This window comes from Centruroides vittatus, unplaced genomic scaffold (assembly GCF_030686945.1).
Source record: "Centruroides vittatus isolate TY-2023 unplaced genomic scaffold, ASM3068694v2 scaffold_373, whole genome shotgun sequence".
Classification (NCBI taxonomy): Eukaryota; Metazoa; Arthropoda; class Arachnida; order Scorpiones; family Buthidae; genus Centruroides; species Centruroides vittatus.
The window spans coordinates 634,532-653,828 of NW_027122704.1; the positions used below are offsets into that span (position 1 = coordinate 634,532).

Here is a 19,297-nt window from a genome sequence, read left to right on the forward strand (position 1 = left end):
TGCTGCGATGCTGAACCCGTTTCTAATTACTTCTAGAATTTTAACTAGTTCACTCATCCTCATCTTGTTTTGTCTATGCTAGCTTCTACTAGTGACTCATTACAGTTGTCTCATCGTAGGATTTGCAAGATGGCTGCTCGTGCTGGATTAAATATATTTTTAATAATAGTCAAAAATTATTGCAATTATGGTAATTTATTTTATGATGATTACATCGTTCACCATTTATACACAGGATCAGTCAAACTTGCTAACTCTGCACACTGTTCAAGGGGTACTCAGAACATTTCTTATCTCCGCCCTCTTAGCCATTTAGATTTTTTACTTAGCAGTCTGAGTTACTGAACATGGGTAGGGTTCGTCCCTCATCATCAGATCATCCTCACTGTAGGCCTACGTCTGGCCAAATCACAATGGGCATGATTCAGAGTGGAAAAAGGAAAAAAAAAATCATGTTTTGCATCATTGCAGTTTTGGTCATTTGAAATAATAATTGGGCTGCAATTTGAAAAAATCGTAATCGTAACCTATAAATTTCCACTGTCGTCCGTCCATTCATCTGCCTGTCTTTCTTAATTTCAAGAACGAACTTAAATAGATGAAAGACGAAAAGACGAGGCCAGACATGGAAACCTTAAGAGCAGGAGGCCCCAATTAACTATGTATGAACTTCTGATGCAAACTAGAAGTCATGTTATTTCAATTCAAAACTTTTCCCTTGAAAAGTGTTACATAGATGACTGGCACGACTCTATTGTTAAAGGAAAAGTATGATGTACTGTACAGGGGCAAGCCACTACTAATTTTAGGTGGAGAGCATATATTTTAAACTAAATAAATTAAAAATATTTAAAAATTGCCGCCCTGTGGGCACTAAGAGGGCCTCTTTTAGAATGCCCATTATGAATTCGGCCAGTCCCACAATGGGGCGACCGGGTGGTGAGGGACGGGGCCCGACATATCCGAACGGACCACCCCCCGAAAAATTCCTGGGGATTTTCGACCCGTTCGGATTCGATCCCAGGTCCCCCAGAGCGGTAGGTTGCCACCTTGACCGCTCGGCCATCCGGCCGTCACTAATTTTAGGTGGAGAGCATATATTTTAAACTAAATAAATTAAAAATATGATTAAAAATTGCAGCCCGGCACGATGTCACAATAAATATTTGCTCGTTTTTACACTAAAACATTTTAAATTTAATGTAGTAATGCAATTTAATTCTATGTAAAGTACTTATCGAATTTTCAGTTTTAGAAATAATCAACAAATATTTCAAAATGAATAAATGATAAACATTTATTTAAATAAATCAAACATTTTAACAAAATTCCATTTCATTTATTTTGAATTAAACGAATGACTTCTATGCATGTAATAATTACTTTAGTTTTGCCTGAAAATATACAACATTTATTATTATAAATTCAGCAAAAAAAAAAAAAAAAAAAAAAAAATTAAAGAAAACAAACTGATAAACTTACTTCAATATGAATAGCTAACATGGGATCTCCCCAATTATTATCTACAAAAATTTGAGCTCTACCGTCATTTCCAACGTTGACTTTTTTACCGGTGCATGAATTATTTTCCAGGTTACCAGATATTACATCGCAATAAGTGCCAGCAGGTAAACCGGTGAGAAAGTTCTGATCTACTGGATGGTTGTCATTATTAATGACCAAAAATCCTTTCCCTTTCCTACCAAACGCAATTTGATGGTAGTTGTTGTCCCACCAGTAATCTACTGGTTCGAAACCGGCGACATTTCGAAATTTCACCATATTATATATTTGGCGCCATCTGAAAATATCAAGAAATTATTTTCTTTGCTTCCATAATCAGAATTTATAATATCTTACCTATGCTCGCATACCCATCCGTTGCCGCAAGTCATATCTGAATTTCTAATCACTGGTTTAATGTTATAATTGTCATCGTGAGGAGGACCAATCCAATCATTTTTGTCCTTGCCATGTTCGATATATCGAGGCCATTGATAACTACTCATTACACGTGGTAAACCATAAGGCCAAGCTAACATAAAAGCAACGGCCATCTTGTACATTCGCGCTTCAAAGAAAGTAAGGATGGTTCCAAAACCTCCGGCACCGTGTCCTCTTTGATTATCGTGATTATCAATAAATGTTACCGCATTTCCACCAGGAACCATACCCCATTCCTCTCCAAAATTTTTCAAATACTTTAATCTCTGATCGTAATTCTTTCGTATTACATCGCCTGAATTAAATAACTAGAAAAAATTAATTGCAATCTATGATTTTAATAACAAGAGAAAAATGACTCACCTAAGTGTTTTCCATAACGGAATTCAGTGACTCTTCCGATATGTAAATATTCGTCAGCTTTCACAGCTTCTCCGCCACCCAAATCTATTACCTCTTGAAAAACAAAAGGTCGAGTATTGGGTGGAAAAAATTCAGTGTTCAAATTTTTCAATCGATCTCTTAAGGCTTTAATATCAGAAGGCCACATATGTTTGGCAGCATCAAAACGAAACCCAGCTACTCCGATATCGATCAAATAGTTTAAATATTCGGTGATTTTATCTCTGACATATTGTTTGCCTAGATTTAAATCTGCCAAACCAGACAAGCGACAATCACGGACCTATAAATAACGTTATAATAAAAAAGTCAGATTATTTAAAATATGTATTGAACCTATAAAAATTGAATAAAACATTATAAATAAAAATTATACTTGATGTTTGTCTTGATAATTTTCAATGTTCCCACTTTGGCTGTGGCATTTATCATTGTTGAAATCACTTGGACCGTAAGGAACTCCATAATACTGAAGAGCACCTGGATCGAAATGACTACCTGCAGTGCCTTGACCTTGGCCAATGTCTCCGGTCATATGATTAATAACGGCGTCAACATATATTCTACAAAATACAAATTATTATTATTTCCCGCTAACTTTTATTTGAAAAAATTGAGATGATATTGGATTATGCCAAAATAGATTTTAAAACATATTGCTATAATGATCCTTGATAATGTACGGGCAGAGGGCCTGACGGCCAAGCACTTAAAAGGGCGTGTTCTTTAATAGCGGTCGCTCCGAATCTCTGCCATCACGGACGTGCGCTGTTGTTTGTAGGCATTTGGGAACGATGGTAAAAAAAAAAAAAAAAAAAAAAAAAAACAGATGGCGGCTTCTGTACCATCGATAGTGTCCTGATAAAGGAATCTATAAAGAGACAAAATTTAAAAGAATGGCCCCAATTGTAAAATTTAACCATAAAATCGATTGTTTTTCCGACAGAGCATTAAAAGTAGCCACGAAAAAATTAGAATATCGGCTATCATTCAAAAAAAATTCGAAATGACACTTACGTCATCGTGTGTATTAACGCGCGCTTTCACTTCTAAATTTTCATTCATAAAACCATATAATGAACACTGAAACGAAACAATCTGAGCCATGGAGGGCATGGCCATGTTGCTTTCCACCACGGGAATTTTTAAACAAATGCCGCGCGCACGGAGTTATACAGAAGACTAAAAGAACTCACCTAAAATGTCAGTCTAAAGCTCTAGGGAAAGCGGGAACGAATCCAGCTTGATCTAAAACCTCAAAAATTTTTTACTTTAAAGTGGATAATCCCGGAATGTGAAACCCCGTCTTTCACTATCCGACCACGCTATTGCAAGTCTGGCCAATCATACCCACAATGGGTATGATTAAATCCAAGTACTCATAAAATGTTTTATTGTAATTTTGTGTATTGTTGCTTATGGGAAACTAATTTTATGAAACTTAAGAAGACAGCATTATTACCAAAACTCAATGTTACCAGCCATCTTACCTTAGCTCACAAACCAAATTCATTAATAGAAAAATATCGCATTTCGCTTTCACTTTCGTCTGTGTGAACTAACTTTCAGTGTCAACATCAGTGTTAGTATCAAAATTTTCATTGTGATTTATAATTATAAATAACATTTATAATTAAAGAATGGATGATAATTTTCTTGAAGTATGGCAATTAAAAATAATTTTTATACCTGTATTGCAAAAATTAAAATAATACCTGACACCAGCTTTATTACATCTTCTAACCATTTCACGGAATTCGGATTCAGTGCCACTTCTAGTTCCAAGTTTGTAACTGACTGGTTGATATCTTTCGAACCATGGTCTCTTAATTTCTTTATTCCAAAATGGCTCCCATATGATGCCATTTTCATTTGGTGGGGATATCTAAAAAACCAACGAAAATATCTTTAAAGTATTAACAAAATGAGCAGAAAATATTGTCTCAATCCGATATGAATTATAAAGTACAGATAATTTAATACATTTTTTCTTTGATATGGTTATATTGAGTTTGAAGATTTACATGATTTCTCGTGGAAAAATTATAATAAAATACAACAAATTCATATATAATCATTCAATTCAGAACCTGATTTTTTAATTAAAGCCAAACAAACTGTCGTTATATCTTAATTATTAATAGTTTTGGAAGAGGCATATGCAGAAATTGAGAGTTCGAGTCCTGCTACGGTCCGATTCTTTTCTTCCAGAACTTTTTAAATTAAAATTAATTTATTTATAATTAATTTTATCAAGAGATGGCGGCTTAACCGCCTACTTCTAGTCAAATTACTTTATAATTAAAACTGGCCCGATAATCCGATTGTTCGTTTGGTTATATAACAATTCTTTCGGAGTATAAAAGTTTACAACAAACATGCTAGATACAACGAAATAAACTAACTTAAAAAAACAGAGAATATCTAAAGAGCATATGAAGAGGTCAATGACAAAACGTGTCAAAAACATTTTGTCAAAATAAAGACGAGTTAGACACTTAGGTACCATTTTTCAGCCCGAAAATGCTTCATAAATAGAGTATAATGCATGCACGCGCTTAATTTTATGAAGTTATTATTAGTAAGATATAACAAGTGTAAATTGTCGGTTTTCATGCTATTAACAACTTTGTCTATTGTATTATTTTCTAGTTTCTATTATCCGTAACAATAAGTATTTTTGGAAACGAAAACAATACACGAGAAAGTCCTGCAGACATATGATACTCAACATACGGATAAAATCCAGTCTATAAAACTCATGAATCTACTGTGGAACAATCACGTCGAAAAAGGAAAGCCGACAATGTTAAGGCTTCAAAACTTACTAGCGTGTACTTCAGAACAAGACTTCTGTGTATAGAGATGTGCGAAAGAGATTGGAAGGGAGAGGCAGAATAAAATTAATATTAGACGAGCATTATTCCATGAAAACGGGTTTTTTGAATCGGAATTAGAATAGGGGTGTCGAAGGACTATGTGAAGATTTCTTTCCTATTTTGGACTTTCTTAAGAAAAAAATTTTTTCGGGGTTTCTTTACGAATGATCAGACTACTTTCACCTATTCGTTTATAGGTGAGATCTATCGCAAACTCTCCCAAAAGTTCTCCTCGAGCTAGGCAGTATTATGAATAATTTAGAATTTTATTAGCAAATAACATTGTTTAACTACCTTATTCGAGTGTCATCACTTTCTATTGGACGCAGCTACATTAAGCTTTAACACAAGAGGTGTCGTTATTACCAGCCGAGATTTACTCAGGCCATCCACTCGGACCTAACGTAATCTAAAGAGGCCAAGTGCATATAAGAGCATGCTTTTATAAGATGGAGCAAAATCGGTATTTTATTTTCCACAAAATATCTGTAGAAATATTTTTTACTATTTTAAAAAATTGTAGAATTTTTTATTTGGCTTTTTAGTTTTAATAATGGTTTCCATAGAGAACTGAAACAGTTACTATTTCGGTACATTTATAATGACACAACAGTGCAGTGTTCCTATAAACCAAAATAAGTGGCACCCCTAAGCTCTTTTAAGCGAGATATACGATTATAATCAAGGTAGGGCATATGTTTAAAAAACGAGAAAATATGCTAATTTCTCCTTTGCTCCTTTTCATTGACAAATATTTCTATTGTTTAATAAATATAGTATCAATATCGTAAATTTTACCTGAACGCCTCCGAATCCAAAAGGACCAAGAAATTGTTCGCATTCATCGGCTACATCTTTCCAACGCCATTCGAACAGATGAACGAATACGCTCTTACCAGGTACTGTATTCGGTTCATAATATGAACACAGTACTGCTTGTAAGAACAGAAACAACAGAATAGTTACCATCTGAACCATTTAATACAATGGACCATCTGTAATATAAATAATACCTGTTTTATCCCTGGAGAATGCATGTAGTATATATAGCTGTAACAAGATATAAAAATACACATTGCTAATTCCTACAGATAAAAACATTTGTAGACGATAATAAAGATAAACTGCATCTGCATAAATAGTTTTAATAGCTCTTTTTTATCATTATGGCGATCATTTAAAATTTTAAAACAGCTAATATTAAATTTTAAAAGTATATAAAATGCTTAAATTTATATAAGTCTACAGAAAAAATTCAAAACTGTTAGAACTTCGAAGACAGAATTCTAAAAACTTAATTTAAAAATATACATATTATGCATATTTTGAAGTTAAGATATCCTTTATCTAATTATTATTTTAGCTCAAATAAGTAAAAAATGTAATTAATATATTAGTTGCTCTTATTCTTTATTTGAATGTTTGTTTTTGTTCTTTAATTGTTGTATCTTTGTAACTTGAAAAGTGCAAGGTTGTTAATTGGAAAAAACGGTTAATGTTACCGTGGTAGCTAAGATGGCGGCTCGTCTCTAATTCCAGCAAGAAAACAGTGGGACGCACGTTCCAACCTAACCTAACCTATTCTAATAAATTAGCATAATTATTAGCAATCAAATTATTAGAATAGTTTAGGTTAGAACGTGCGTCCCACTGTTTCCTTACTGGAATTAGAGACGAGCCGCCATCTTGGCTATCTAACGTAACATTAACCGAAAAAGAATATAAACGTTATAAATAATACATCTTATAAAAAATTACGTGTACGATTTTCAGATGATATCCAAAAGAATTCAAACACTTGTAATGTCCTCCATTTATAACATTTCATTTGTTAAATCTTAACTTAATTAATAACGGTTAATTGTAGGAATACATAAATAAATACAAGCTTAGTTAAACGAATTTAGAAAAGATTATAAAGTATAAATGAAATCAATCTGAAAGTTCAAAAATTAGCATTAAAAAATGTCAATTAATTAAAAAATAGAGTAAAAATAAATAACATAAAATAAAATCCAGCAACTAGTTGCTTAACTTTCCCGGCCACGCTTAAAATTTTGGTGACGCCATCTGTTATCATATTTTATTTTTAAAAACTTTTTATATTTTAAACTATTATAAAATGGCGAAAAGCTTGATTTTGAGGGTAGGGACGAATTTTATTTAAAAAATTCCCTCGCCTCGGCCCTAGGCGGGGAGAGGGAAAGTATGACGAAATATGATAGAGTAACACTATTATTTTATTTATAATTCATAAAAGAAAGATCAAAACAATAACACGTATTACAAAATGATTTGTTTCTGTTATCTATTATCGTTTAACTTCAACACGAGGCAAACCAGTTCATATTAAAATGTAGCCTTAATACGCATTTTTATTCTTAAAACTATTTTAAGTATTAGTTGTATAATAAATAAAGCAGAAATTATTGTTTTTATGTGATTAAAAAAGGCTTTAAAACTGATACCTAATATAAATTTTACATATTTGTAATTTTAAAACCGAAATGGCTGTGACTATCCATTTAATCCGAGTTTTCAGTTATCCGAGGTAGCATTAATATACATTATTTCGGATAAACGGGGTTCTACCGTATGTTAATTTTAAACTACAGTAGAGCGTCGATAAGTGGAACCAATTGGGGACTGGGGTCCTTCCAGTTAATGATTTGTTCCAGTTTCCGACTTTGTACGAAAAAATACATTAACCTGTCCGATGTTCAAATTTTTCTCCGTTGCGTATCGCTTCCTGTTGAATTTTTCTCCGTTGCGTGTCGCTTCGTGTTGAATTTTCGTCGATTTTAAGCCTAACGAAAATTTTTATAATAATCATCGAGGCTATCGTATCGTTAAAAATTATTTCTGCATTTTGTACAAACAAAATAAATATATTAAAGAATATAAAAAACGTGAAAATTATACTTTAGAAGTAAATTTAGTATCAAAAACATTCGATTCAGCACGACACAGTCCGACTGAAAATCGTTCCACTTTCCGGCCATTCCACTTACCGACGTTCCACTTATCGACGCTCTACTGTAATTATTATTTTGAAAATATAAACATCAGACGTACTATACAAACGTCAGACTATACTATACATATGTGATGAGTTGATAATTTAGTCATCACCTGTGCGTAGTAAGTTGAATGTATAGTAATCTGTTATTAAGAGAGCACTTTCAGAATCGCTGCGCCATGCTCCCTTATCCGAAGTAACAAGATCACCCAGAGTGAAAGAAGAGAATCGAATACCATTTTTATATTTTAAGAGCTCTAATACATTTGGAAACGTTGAAATTCATTATCACACAATTTTACTATACTTACATATTGGTTTCCATTCTTATATCATCAATTTTATTGTTCTATCGTGCAATCAGTAAATACAATATATACAATACCAGTCACATTACTTTTACTTCTTCCCAGAAATACAGTAGGAGGCTTAGCTGGTAAGATGTGACTATCCTTACTCGAGCATTTCTGAATGAGACGTACAGCAAAAACAAAAAACCACATGTGCGGTGCAGTTTGTAAGTACAAGTAAGATCACGTGATCTCTAAAACCGTGTTGCTAATCGCTTCGCTTCTTGCCCTGTCCCGTCGAAATGAAGACGTGTACCTGTACGCGTGATCTGTGCTGTTTGATTGTATTTCCTGGTACCATTTTAACATGCAATTGTTTTTGTTCTGTGGGTCCAATAAAATTAATAATTACTTCTCATTATGTATGTTCATTATGGTTCTGTGAGAAATCTTGTTTATTAAAAATACTGGCCAATGGAAAGTTTTACGAAATCTCAACAACTATTAGTGCAAAGGATCCTGTCACCATGCGCCTTGATGTATCCGTAAAATTAAAGATAGACTCTTATAAATCTTCCTTAGAGCAGGGCCGTAGAAGGGGCATAGGAGGCATATACCCAGGGTGCCGAGATAATGGGGAGCCGAAATTCCAAAATTGTTACATTTGCGAACTAATAAATTCATAGAAAACTGTCACGTACGAGTATGAAAAATTATATTATCAAGTGTATTTCTATATTTTTCTATGAATTTCCGTTCAAACTTTTCCAGAAATGCATTGTTAATGTGTTACAAATGCGCCCTGCATGCCACTCTGCAAACCATTTTACTTAAATTAATATCACCAGCGATAGATTTTCCTTACACTCTTCAATGTGAATTTAGTTTTGTCATATGTAAAAATTAAATTTTCTAAACACAAACAGTAAAAGGTCCAATAATCAAACTAATTTAAAATTATTCTTAATAATAAAAAGTTCTATTATTTTTTTTAATATTTTTATATTTATAATTATTACATGTATTTATATTTGTAATGAAATTGAAACAAATCAAACATTGCTATGACTTTTAATAATATTTTGGTACTTTTTGTGTTGTATTGAAATATGATATGCGTTATATTAATTAATAAAAGGTAGTTTTTATAAATTTAAATTTTTAACAGACTAATGGAAGATTTATCTAATGCAGACTGCTACTAAAATGATCTGCTCATTTAAACAGACCGTTCAACAGGAATCCTGCTAATGTAAAACATAAGAGAAAATAGGAAACGTGGAAAAATGGTGAACCCCTCCCTTACCCGATGCTCCGTAAATGGATTCGACTGTGTATATATATATATATAACATTGTCCAAAGAACAACTATGAGAAAGATAAAGAACAAGGAATAGTGAAATTAGTTAATAAAATTATATACAGTAGCAATCCAAATACATAAAAGAAAAATATGATTATTTAATTTCTCTAATATAACGTATATTATAATAACAATAAAAGCCTAAATTACACTCCAGTAGCTAGGGATAAATTATTGGGGCTACATGGAAAAGCTGAATAACTGACTGGTATTTTTCTCTTTTCTGGCCAGCACTACATCTATCTCATAGCTCCATAACTACGGTTCTAATAAATTATGGGAAAAAATAATATAATTTATATAATTAGAATGCAATATCAACTATTATGGTAGTAATATACGAATAATATATAGAGAATTCGACATCCGATTAAAATAAAATACAGTATCATTAAAATATAATATAATTACAAAAAATTAGTAGCTGCAGAATAATAATTAAGGTTATAACAGAATAAAAGAAAAATCAATATTAAATAAATATACAGTATATATATATATACACACAATATATAAATAATTTTAAAAATTTCAGAAATATAAATACCAAGATAATATATGTAACTTGAATATTAGATACTGTATATGGCAAAAATTCACAATCGTTCCGGACTTCCGATTATTATATCTTAAGACACAAGCTGGATTTCTAAAGTCAACGTTGCGCAAACGTTTGCCTAACGGATTGAGTTTTGTCGTTCCTTGATCTCATTACAATATCGGTAGGCATTTACAAATGTTTCTAAATTCAACGTTTCGCCTACGTCAGAGTACTGAAGATCAGTGGCGTAGCGAGGGGGGTGCAAGGGGGTGTATCATGCACCGCGCGCCACTCGCAGAGGGGCGCCCAAATGGTCTCCAAGACAAACTATATGTGTTTCTGGAGGGGGGAGAGGGGCGCCAGTTATGTTCGCTACGCCACTGCTGAACATCTACTAAAGGAACCTGGGGCCCTATTCTGGGGCCCTATTCTGGTCATCGTCTCTCGTCTCTCGTCTTTCACAAGCTGGTCGCTGATTGGCTAATCATTTGTTTACGTCCTGAGAGATCATCGCGTCTCTCTAAACGCGATTCTGCTTTCGAGTTGTTCCTTCTGATTAAGTCGTACTGTACTGTACGTATGTGTCGTGTTACAAATGGCTGATTTAAATTGTATTGTTTTGTCTGACGGGAAAAGTAATTTTTTTACTAAAAACTAATAAAGTTTCTGAAATGATAAAATGTTTTTAATAGCTGACTAGTGACTGATTAGAGATTTTTCCATTATAAATATTTAAAATATAAATAAATTCTAAATTAAGTTAATCGATATTGTTATTTATGACATCAGAATATATTTATTTGATAGAAATAGTTATTTATTTATTTATATTTATTTCATATATAAAAGGAAACGTCACAAGACAATTGATATCCTTTCCCCGATAAATAACGCGCGTAAAAAAAAAAAAAAAAAAAAAAAGGATAATACTAAAAGGCACAGGAGTAAAATCTTAATAACTCTTGTGCTTTATGTTGAAAATTTCTGAAATTTTGCAAAAAGATATGTTTATTAGAGAGATTGATGCTATTAAATTTTGGTGGTTAAAGGTCAAGAAAGTGGGGAGATAATGGGGATCGTGCGTATCTCCAGTAGTGACGATTTTACTCATTATTAGCGTTTACAATTTTTTATAAAACTCATCCCTACCCTCATAATTAATCTTTTTTTGCCATTTTATAATAGTTAAATATATAAAAACTTTTAAAAATAAAATATGATAACCACTAAAATTTTAAATGTTGCCGGGAAAGTTGAGCAACTCGTTGCTGGTTTATTTCAATTTCGTGTGATAGAAAAGACGAAATTTTAGTAATCATTTTAATAAACTACACGGATTTCGAAGTCTCTTCCGCAACTGATGTTGCTAAAGATAATTCTCGTTCTTTCTCGTACGAAATAGTTAAAGCACTTCTCTTAGGAGGAATCGTACCGATGACGTTGAAACTGTTGTAAATTCCTGATCTAATACCGTCCAGTGAGAACTTCTAATAAATAATAATTATAATAATTTATGCGATTTACCATTTCAATAATAATAATAATAATAATTAGAAATACACAAGGCATATTAAAACTTACAGTACATTCATATACTATTACTTGAATTTGAATTATATTCTCAGATAAAACTTGATCAATATTGTTTTAAATTTATTATTTAACTAAAATTTATTTACTTAATTATTTAAATTTTTTAAGTTTTTAAATTTTAACCTGAAAAATATTTTAATTAAAAATGATCTAAATAAAGTTTTAGTTTATTATAAACAAGGATATTTATCAGTTTATCTACAAACAGATATGATTTTATGAGTTCATATAAACCAAACTTGCTTTATTTAATTAATAAAAACACTTTAAAAAACTCAATAATTTAACAATTAAATGATTGGTATTATTTCTTATAAATGCTCAATAAATACAATTATTAAATTATAACTAAAAGGATTAATTTACAATATAAATTGAATTGTTTTTGTTTTAAAACTTTTAATATTTAATGTTAATTTAGAAAGGAGATTGTTATTTATAAATTCTGATTATCAATATTGGAAAAATTTAAATAAAATTAAAGAAACAGGCTAATCATTCTAATGTTTAAACTAATATTTGAACAAAGGTTAAAAGTCAGACTTTACTCACTTGTTTATGTATTAGAAAATCTAAAAACAACTTTCTATTAATTAAGTAATAACTTTATATTACACACTACTTACATTATAAATAATTTCTATTTAAAATAATATATTTTATAAGACTTCCAAGAATCAATCAATTTTGTAATATTTTAATTGTTTTTCATGTTTATAAAATTATTTCATTTGAGTTGAAAGTTTAATATATGATTTTCAAAGCTTTTTGCTATTTTATAATAATTAAAAACATGCAATATTTTATTTAAAAAAGAACTATTTAACAGATAGCGCCAGCAAATGTTGCCTGGAAAGTTAAGCAACTCGTTGCTTTATTTTTTATAGTTGATTAATTCTATTCTTTAAAAGAAAATCAATTTTCTCTTTAAAGGATCAAACAAAATTCAACGGCATTTAATTATGGGACTTTTTTAAAAATATAATAATTATACTTCTAAACTGGAATTCAGTAGAAATTTAGTTTTATCTCAAAAAAATTTCTCTATCCACGTGGACAGAATAACTGGCGGTTGCTGAATATATAAAATCCTAAATACTATATTTCATCCTTATCAGTGCTGAAAATTATGTACTGTAAACTTTACTGTGATTAATGTGAAATTATGTACCTTTTTCTTATCCATTTATGAATTAACCATGTAATATTGCTTTATACTTATTTAGTAAATAATTTTTTTTTATTATATAATAATAATTATAAAAGAAAAAAAGAAATATTTATAAAATTTTCATAAACGTGACGAATTTTTAAAACTTAAAATAATACAATTATTAATATACCTTGTTTTATTTGCTTATTATTTTTTACATATTTCATATATTGATATATTGTATTGTACTTACTATAATGTAATATATTTTTTTTTATATTTAATTTCTAATTTTATAAGAAATAAACTTATAATGTCATATTAAAAAATCGATTTTACTTCCCCGCCTCTGTTATACGTAATAAAGGAAAAGTAGGGAGATCGGTCAAAAAATGACCCCCCCCCACTAGATTTTTACATTTTTAGACACAGGGGATCTTGAACGTCGAGAAATGCAAAAAATTCGGGGGTAATTTCTGTATGTGCGGATTAGGGATTGCAATTGCTGGATCCCTCATCCAGCAATCCAGCTGGATCCAGCGCATTCTGCTGCTGGATCAGCACTTGTGCTGGATCCAGCGCTGCGGATCTGCAAATACTCAATTAACTTTCTTAATAATTGCGCAAAAGTCTACGTCGTCGCGTTGCCGCTTTGCTAACTACTAGACTGCTACTAATTACTTACTCACTACTTTACTAACACTAATAATTAAATTACTTATAAATAAACTATACCTTAATCAATCCAGCAAAATTTAATAAAATAATAACGTATTCAATCGCTTTTAACGATCTTCCTCAGTTACAAAAAAATACAACATTAACTATAGAACATAAAATGTGTTTCGAATAAATATAAAAAGAATAGTGCTTAATTACATCCCATTTTTTTAAAACAAGATACATAGATGTACTGCCAGGTCTGATAATTTTCGTATTGTATACCGACGTAATCCCACTGTTTTCAAACTTTTAAGAAACGATAAAAAGAAAGAGGATCGGAATTCAACAATGGGTATATATTCGGTGCCTTTACACGACCAACGTTTCAATTCCAAGCTTGTTTATGTGGGTGCAACGACGCGCAGTTTAAAACAAAGGCTCAAGAGCACAAATATACAATCAGTTAGAACCTTGACAACACTGCGCTGACATCATACGCAAGACAGAAGGATGTTAACGTCCAATGGGATCGAGCGGCAATTATAAGAACGACAACGAATAGGCAAACGGTCAAAAATCTTGAGAGACTGGAAATCTGCAAGGCGCACATGACAACTGGTTGTACAAACCATAGAGATGCGGACTCATTGTCTACCATGTAGAGATCCTTTTACATTAATTAATGTTATTAACGGAAAATGCTGGTTTCGTTGTTATATCTTATATACAGTAATACCCCGAACTTACGCGACAGGTGGGACTGAGCGATAACCGCGTAAGGTGGGGTATAACTTCGCATATAAATACATACAAATTATTTTTAATTGGGGCCGGAGACTAAAGAAAACAACAATTTAGAAAAAAATGTTTAATAAAATCTTAGATAATACATATGCATAACAAATTATATTATTAAAATCGTAAATCGAGGTTATTTTGTTATAGAAGGCTTCCTAAAATCTAACAAATTCGTCTGACGGCTCAAAGATTTTTTTCTCCCGCAAAATTTCCTGGTAGCATGCTAATAATTTTTTTATTTCTCGTTTTGTAGAAGAAATGCGCTCTTCGTCGGAGTCTATATTTTCTAAAATTTGTAACCTCTTTTTAATTAAACTGAGGCCTTCTGTCAAGTTTCCAACCGTCATTCGATCATCTGATTGAACTGGGTCTAAAGGATCAAGTTTTGCCAATTTACAAATTTTCGTTTTTGTATCGAAGTCTTTGGAATGTAAAGTTAACATTATTAAAGATGGAGTTTTTCTTTTCTTGTTTGATGCAGAAGAATCAGTTCTACTTCGTTTGGATGACACAGTAGAGTCTCAAGTCTCCGTAGATATAACAAACACAGAAATAAATAAGACAAAATAAATTGTAGCTATGCATCGATTCCGCGCGACACGTCCGAACCTGTAAGGTGAACAATAGTTTGGGGGGGGAGTAATCAAGGGTTGCGTGGCGCTCAAACAAAAGACGAATCGTCGAGATTTGAAAATCGCGTAAGTCGGGGTAGCGTAAGTCGAGGTATCACTGTACAGAGTGTTTTTTTTTTAAACTGGCGGTACTCAGAGACATCTGTAGAGCAATCTAACAGCCGGACTGTCGCCAAATTTGGGAGAGTGACTAAGGATGACATGGAAAAGAGATTCCACGAAGAAAAAAGTAGTACCCAAATTTGCCGGTAGGGGTGGATTTGGCGCTGTTGTAGCGAAACAGCTAAGAATTTGCATAAAATCCAGCTGCAATTAACAAACACACGAATGAATAATCAGACAGCGGTTTCAGTGTAATAACGAAAGTTTAATTAATCAGCAAATAACCTCCCTTCTTCAATGTGATCACCGTCCTGCTGGACAACTCATTGCATCCTGAACACCGTGTTCTCTATGGCCGAACGTAACATGTCTGCAGGAATGTTCATCACAGTTCGAGAAATGTTGTCCTTCAAAGTCATCAAGTTTGGGACACTACCAAGATAGACCTTGGACTTTAAGTAACCCCACAGGAAAAAGTAACATGGGGTTAGATCCGGGGAGCGAGGCGGCCATGCAAGTGGAAAAAAGCGACTAGATGACCTTTTTTCAGTGAAGTGCTGGTAGCTTTTTCGCTACAACAGCGCCAAATCCTCCTCTACCGGCGAATTTAGGTACTACTTTTTTCTTCGCGGAATCTCTTTTCCATGTCATCCTTAGTCACTCTCCCAAATTTGGCGACAGTCTGGCTGTTAGATTGCTCTACAGATATTTCTGAGTACCGTCAGTTTAAAAAAAAAAACACCCTGTATACATTTTTTCCGCTATTTATTTTGTTTATCTATATTTTGTCCGTTTGGACGTTTTCCGTTAATTTTTATATTTATTCCGAACACATTTTATGTTCTATATTTAATGTTCTATTTTTTTGTAACCGAGGAGATCGTTAAAAACGATTGAAAACGTTATTATTTTATTAAATTTTGCTGGATTGATAAAGGTGTAGTTTATTTAACTTATTCTACTTCCAGTACATAGTTTTATATACTTATAAATAACTACAGACTAATATGTAGAGCCTATATATGAAAACTGGTAAGACTGATAGCCACTTAGCCACTGATTATCCGTCCTTACATTATTATAATATATTAATATAAATTAATCAGTAGATTTGCCTTTGCTATTATTTAACTTAAAGATTACATTATAATTATAATCTAACTAAACATTTAAAGTTAATTATCTCTATCTCAAGTGTTAAACCGAACCAAAGTTAAGTTTACTACCTAAATGTGTAAAAAGTTTTACTGATTTATAGTGACCAGTCTAAATAATAAAAGTTTCTTAAGTATTTTTTAAAAATGTTTTATTTCATTAAAAAAACATAAGGATAGATAGATAGACAGATAATACTATAGCACCAAAAATACATCCACGCTGGATCCGCGCTGGATCCAGCTGGAATGATTTCAATCCAGCAAAAATCCAGCTGGATTCAAAACACTGCTGGATTACAATCCCTAGTGCGGATGTTAGTGTGTGGAAGGGAACACGATTTTGTTCACCCTTTTTGAAGCTGAATAACTCCTGTGCTTTTTTGTCAAAAATGTCTGAAATTTTGCAGGGAGGTTGGTTTATTAGGGGATTGATGCTATTAAATTTTGGTGATTAAAGGTCGAGGGGATGGGGAGATAATAGAGATCGTGTGTATCTCGAGTAGGGTCGGACTTAATGACGATTTTACTCGTTACTAGCATTTACAATTTTTTATAAAACCGATACCTACCCTCAAAATTAAGCTTTTTGCCATTTTATAATAGTTAAAAATACAAAAAGTTTTAAAACGAAATATTATATTCGTCTGGATTTCATCCTGGATCCACCTATAATCGGTAGACTACCGCCTTGACCACTCGGCCATTCGGCCTTCTAAAACTTAGATTATCACATTATATATATTAACTACGAGAGCGGTACTGAAATGTGGACAAAGGACATTGGGTTTTATCGAAATAAACTTTACCAAGACCATTTTTAGAATCTACGAAGAAGAAGACTACTCTGTTCGCTCCGTTATCGTAAAGCTCACGTAGTAGGGTTTTCAGGTTCTTTTCAGGAGGGGGGAAAGATTTTGTATCACAGATCAAGCATATTACATTGTATAAAACATTGTTTACATTAACATGCTATTTACTCCTAATAGGTCTATTTCTCTTGTCACTTAACTGCTCTTAATAATTTTTTATCCTGTTTTGAAAATTGATAAAATTGTTTACAAGTGAAAGAGAAATTGTGTACAATATGTATTTCTGCCTTGATCAGCTCTGGATGGCTCCTATGTCTAACATCTGTTCATTTGTTCTTCTATTGCTGAAAAAAACCCTTTCTACAAAGGTTTTAGAGCCTAGAACACTTAGTAAGACCATGTGACTATTTATGTTTACAACACTTTCCTTAGAAACTTTAAAAAAAAAAAAAAAAAAAAATACAGTCACTTATCAACATCGCTGCCTTGATAATTAAAAAACTAAAAAAATATCTAGACTCACAAAATTCCTCATACAGCTCATCAAGGTTAAAAAATTCTTGAAATTTTAATATATATCGAGAGCATTTACAAAGCTAGAATATTTTAATTTTAATTACAATGTAATTACAATATTCTGGGAGTTTTAAAATAAAATATTTTGATGTGTGTGGATGCGAGAGGAAACGAGACCTGGCAACTTACCACATAGGACAGACAGAGACGGACGGACTTCTGGGGAAAACAGATGTTAAGATTTTATACGTTTTAAAGTGATCTTAATTGCATTTAATTTATGTAACTATTTTCTTTTGTATATAAAAGTATAGTCAGAAATTAAAGAAATTTCAAAACTTCTCTCTTTCAGAAAAAAAAAAAAAAATCAAACACACGTTTTAATTAGTAAACAAAGAAAAACAATTTAATTGTATAAGGATTTGTAGAATTCTCTTCCAATTCCCTTATGTAGACACTACAAAAGTAATAATATAATATATCTAATATGTTTAATATAATATTGTCAAAAAGTTACAGGCTTAACATAAAATACAAATTTTCGAAATTAGTGATTTACACAAAATTGTAGTTTACAAACTGGTAATTAATGTCTTTTTTTTCAATATTACCGGTATTTAATATATAAATTTATTACTGAAAAATTAAAAAAAAATATGTTATGAATGAAACAATATTACACAATAAATAATACTGTATTTTAAAAAAAATTAATTACAATTTACCAGTTACAATAATAATTGTGAATTGTGATTATAATAAAATAAAAAGCAAACATATAATAATGTTACAATTAAATCTCTCAAGTGAGTTTTTCTAAGAGCTTTTAGATTTATTTTTCAACTCCACTAACATATTGTGAGTACTAATGTGCAATTTCCGCTGCATTGAGAATTAGTAATAATAGCTGAGAAGTATATTTAAAGACAAATTTCTCCTGCAAAAATATTTTCTATAATAATTACCGTATTTACTGAAATAAAAAAACATTTAAAGTAACCGGTATTATTTATTAAAATCCAATATTTCTATGATATGAAATTTGTTCTTGAAGCAATAGATTTTGTCTTTTCTCATAGATTTATTCGTAGTAAAACAAATTATTAAATTAAATAATTAATAAACGTAAACATTTATAAATTTATTTTTAATAAATCGATTTATTTTTAACATATAAATGTAGTAATAATAAATAATTAGAGTAGTGCAAAAGTAAGTTAATATCACAGTTTGGGCTAACCTGTAAATTACCTATTAAATGAATTAAATGTATATAAGCGAAATTTTAAAAAAGTTTTAATAATTTTTCAACAAAATTAATAGCTTAATTAAATTTAATTGTGCATATTTTGTTAAAATTCTTTTAAATTATGCATCTCGAATATAAATCATTAAAGAGAGGAACAAAGTAATGAATTATATAATATAATAAACA

The 19,297-nt window shown here is 31.3% G+C and overlaps 1 protein-coding gene across 3 annotated transcripts; it reads right to left on the bottom strand.

The window, feature by feature from the left end:
* Positions 1-1,271: 1,271 nt before the first annotated feature.
* On the bottom strand, positions 1,272-18,067 carry LOC136988660 (pancreatic alpha-amylase-like). 3 transcript variants are annotated; one of them, XM_067286578.1, is made up of 8 exons: positions 18,052-18,067; positions 6,024-6,220; positions 4,062-4,231; positions 2,723-2,909; positions 2,308-2,629; positions 1,861-2,239; positions 1,483-1,801; positions 1,272-1,394 (listed from the first exon to the last, which is right to left on the bottom strand). In XM_067286578.1, exons 2-8 carry the CDS (start codon positions 6,201-6,203, stop codon positions 1,380-1,382), a joined length of 1,572 nt encoding a protein of 523 aa, XP_067142679.1. In that variant the 5' UTR covers positions 6,204-6,220; positions 18,052-18,067; the 3' UTR covers positions 1,272-1,379. The 3 variants fall into 3 exon arrangements, with proteins under 3 accessions (XP_067142679.1, XP_067142678.1, XP_067142680.1); XM_067286577.1 differs by lacking the exon at positions 18,052-18,067 and adding an exon at positions 12,659-12,681; XM_067286579.1 differs by lacking the exon at positions 18,052-18,067 and adding an exon at positions 11,872-11,898.
* Positions 18,068-19,297: the final 1,230 nt, after the last annotated feature.

Bases quoted from the DNA above. Each gene is read 5' to 3' on its own strand.
- LOC136988660 (XM_067286578.1), bottom strand. From the start codon at position 6,203: ATGGTTCAGATGGTAACTATTCTGTTGTTTCTGTTCTTACAAGCAGTA. The intron at 4,232-6,023 runs GTAAAATTTACG...TTGGTTTTTTAG, and splicing joins TTGGATTCGGAGGCGTTCAG to ATATCCCCACCAAATGAAAA. The intron at 2,240-2,307 runs GTGAGTCATTTT...TATTTAATTCAG, and splicing joins CCGTTATGGAAAACACTTAG to GCGATGTAATACGAAAGAAT.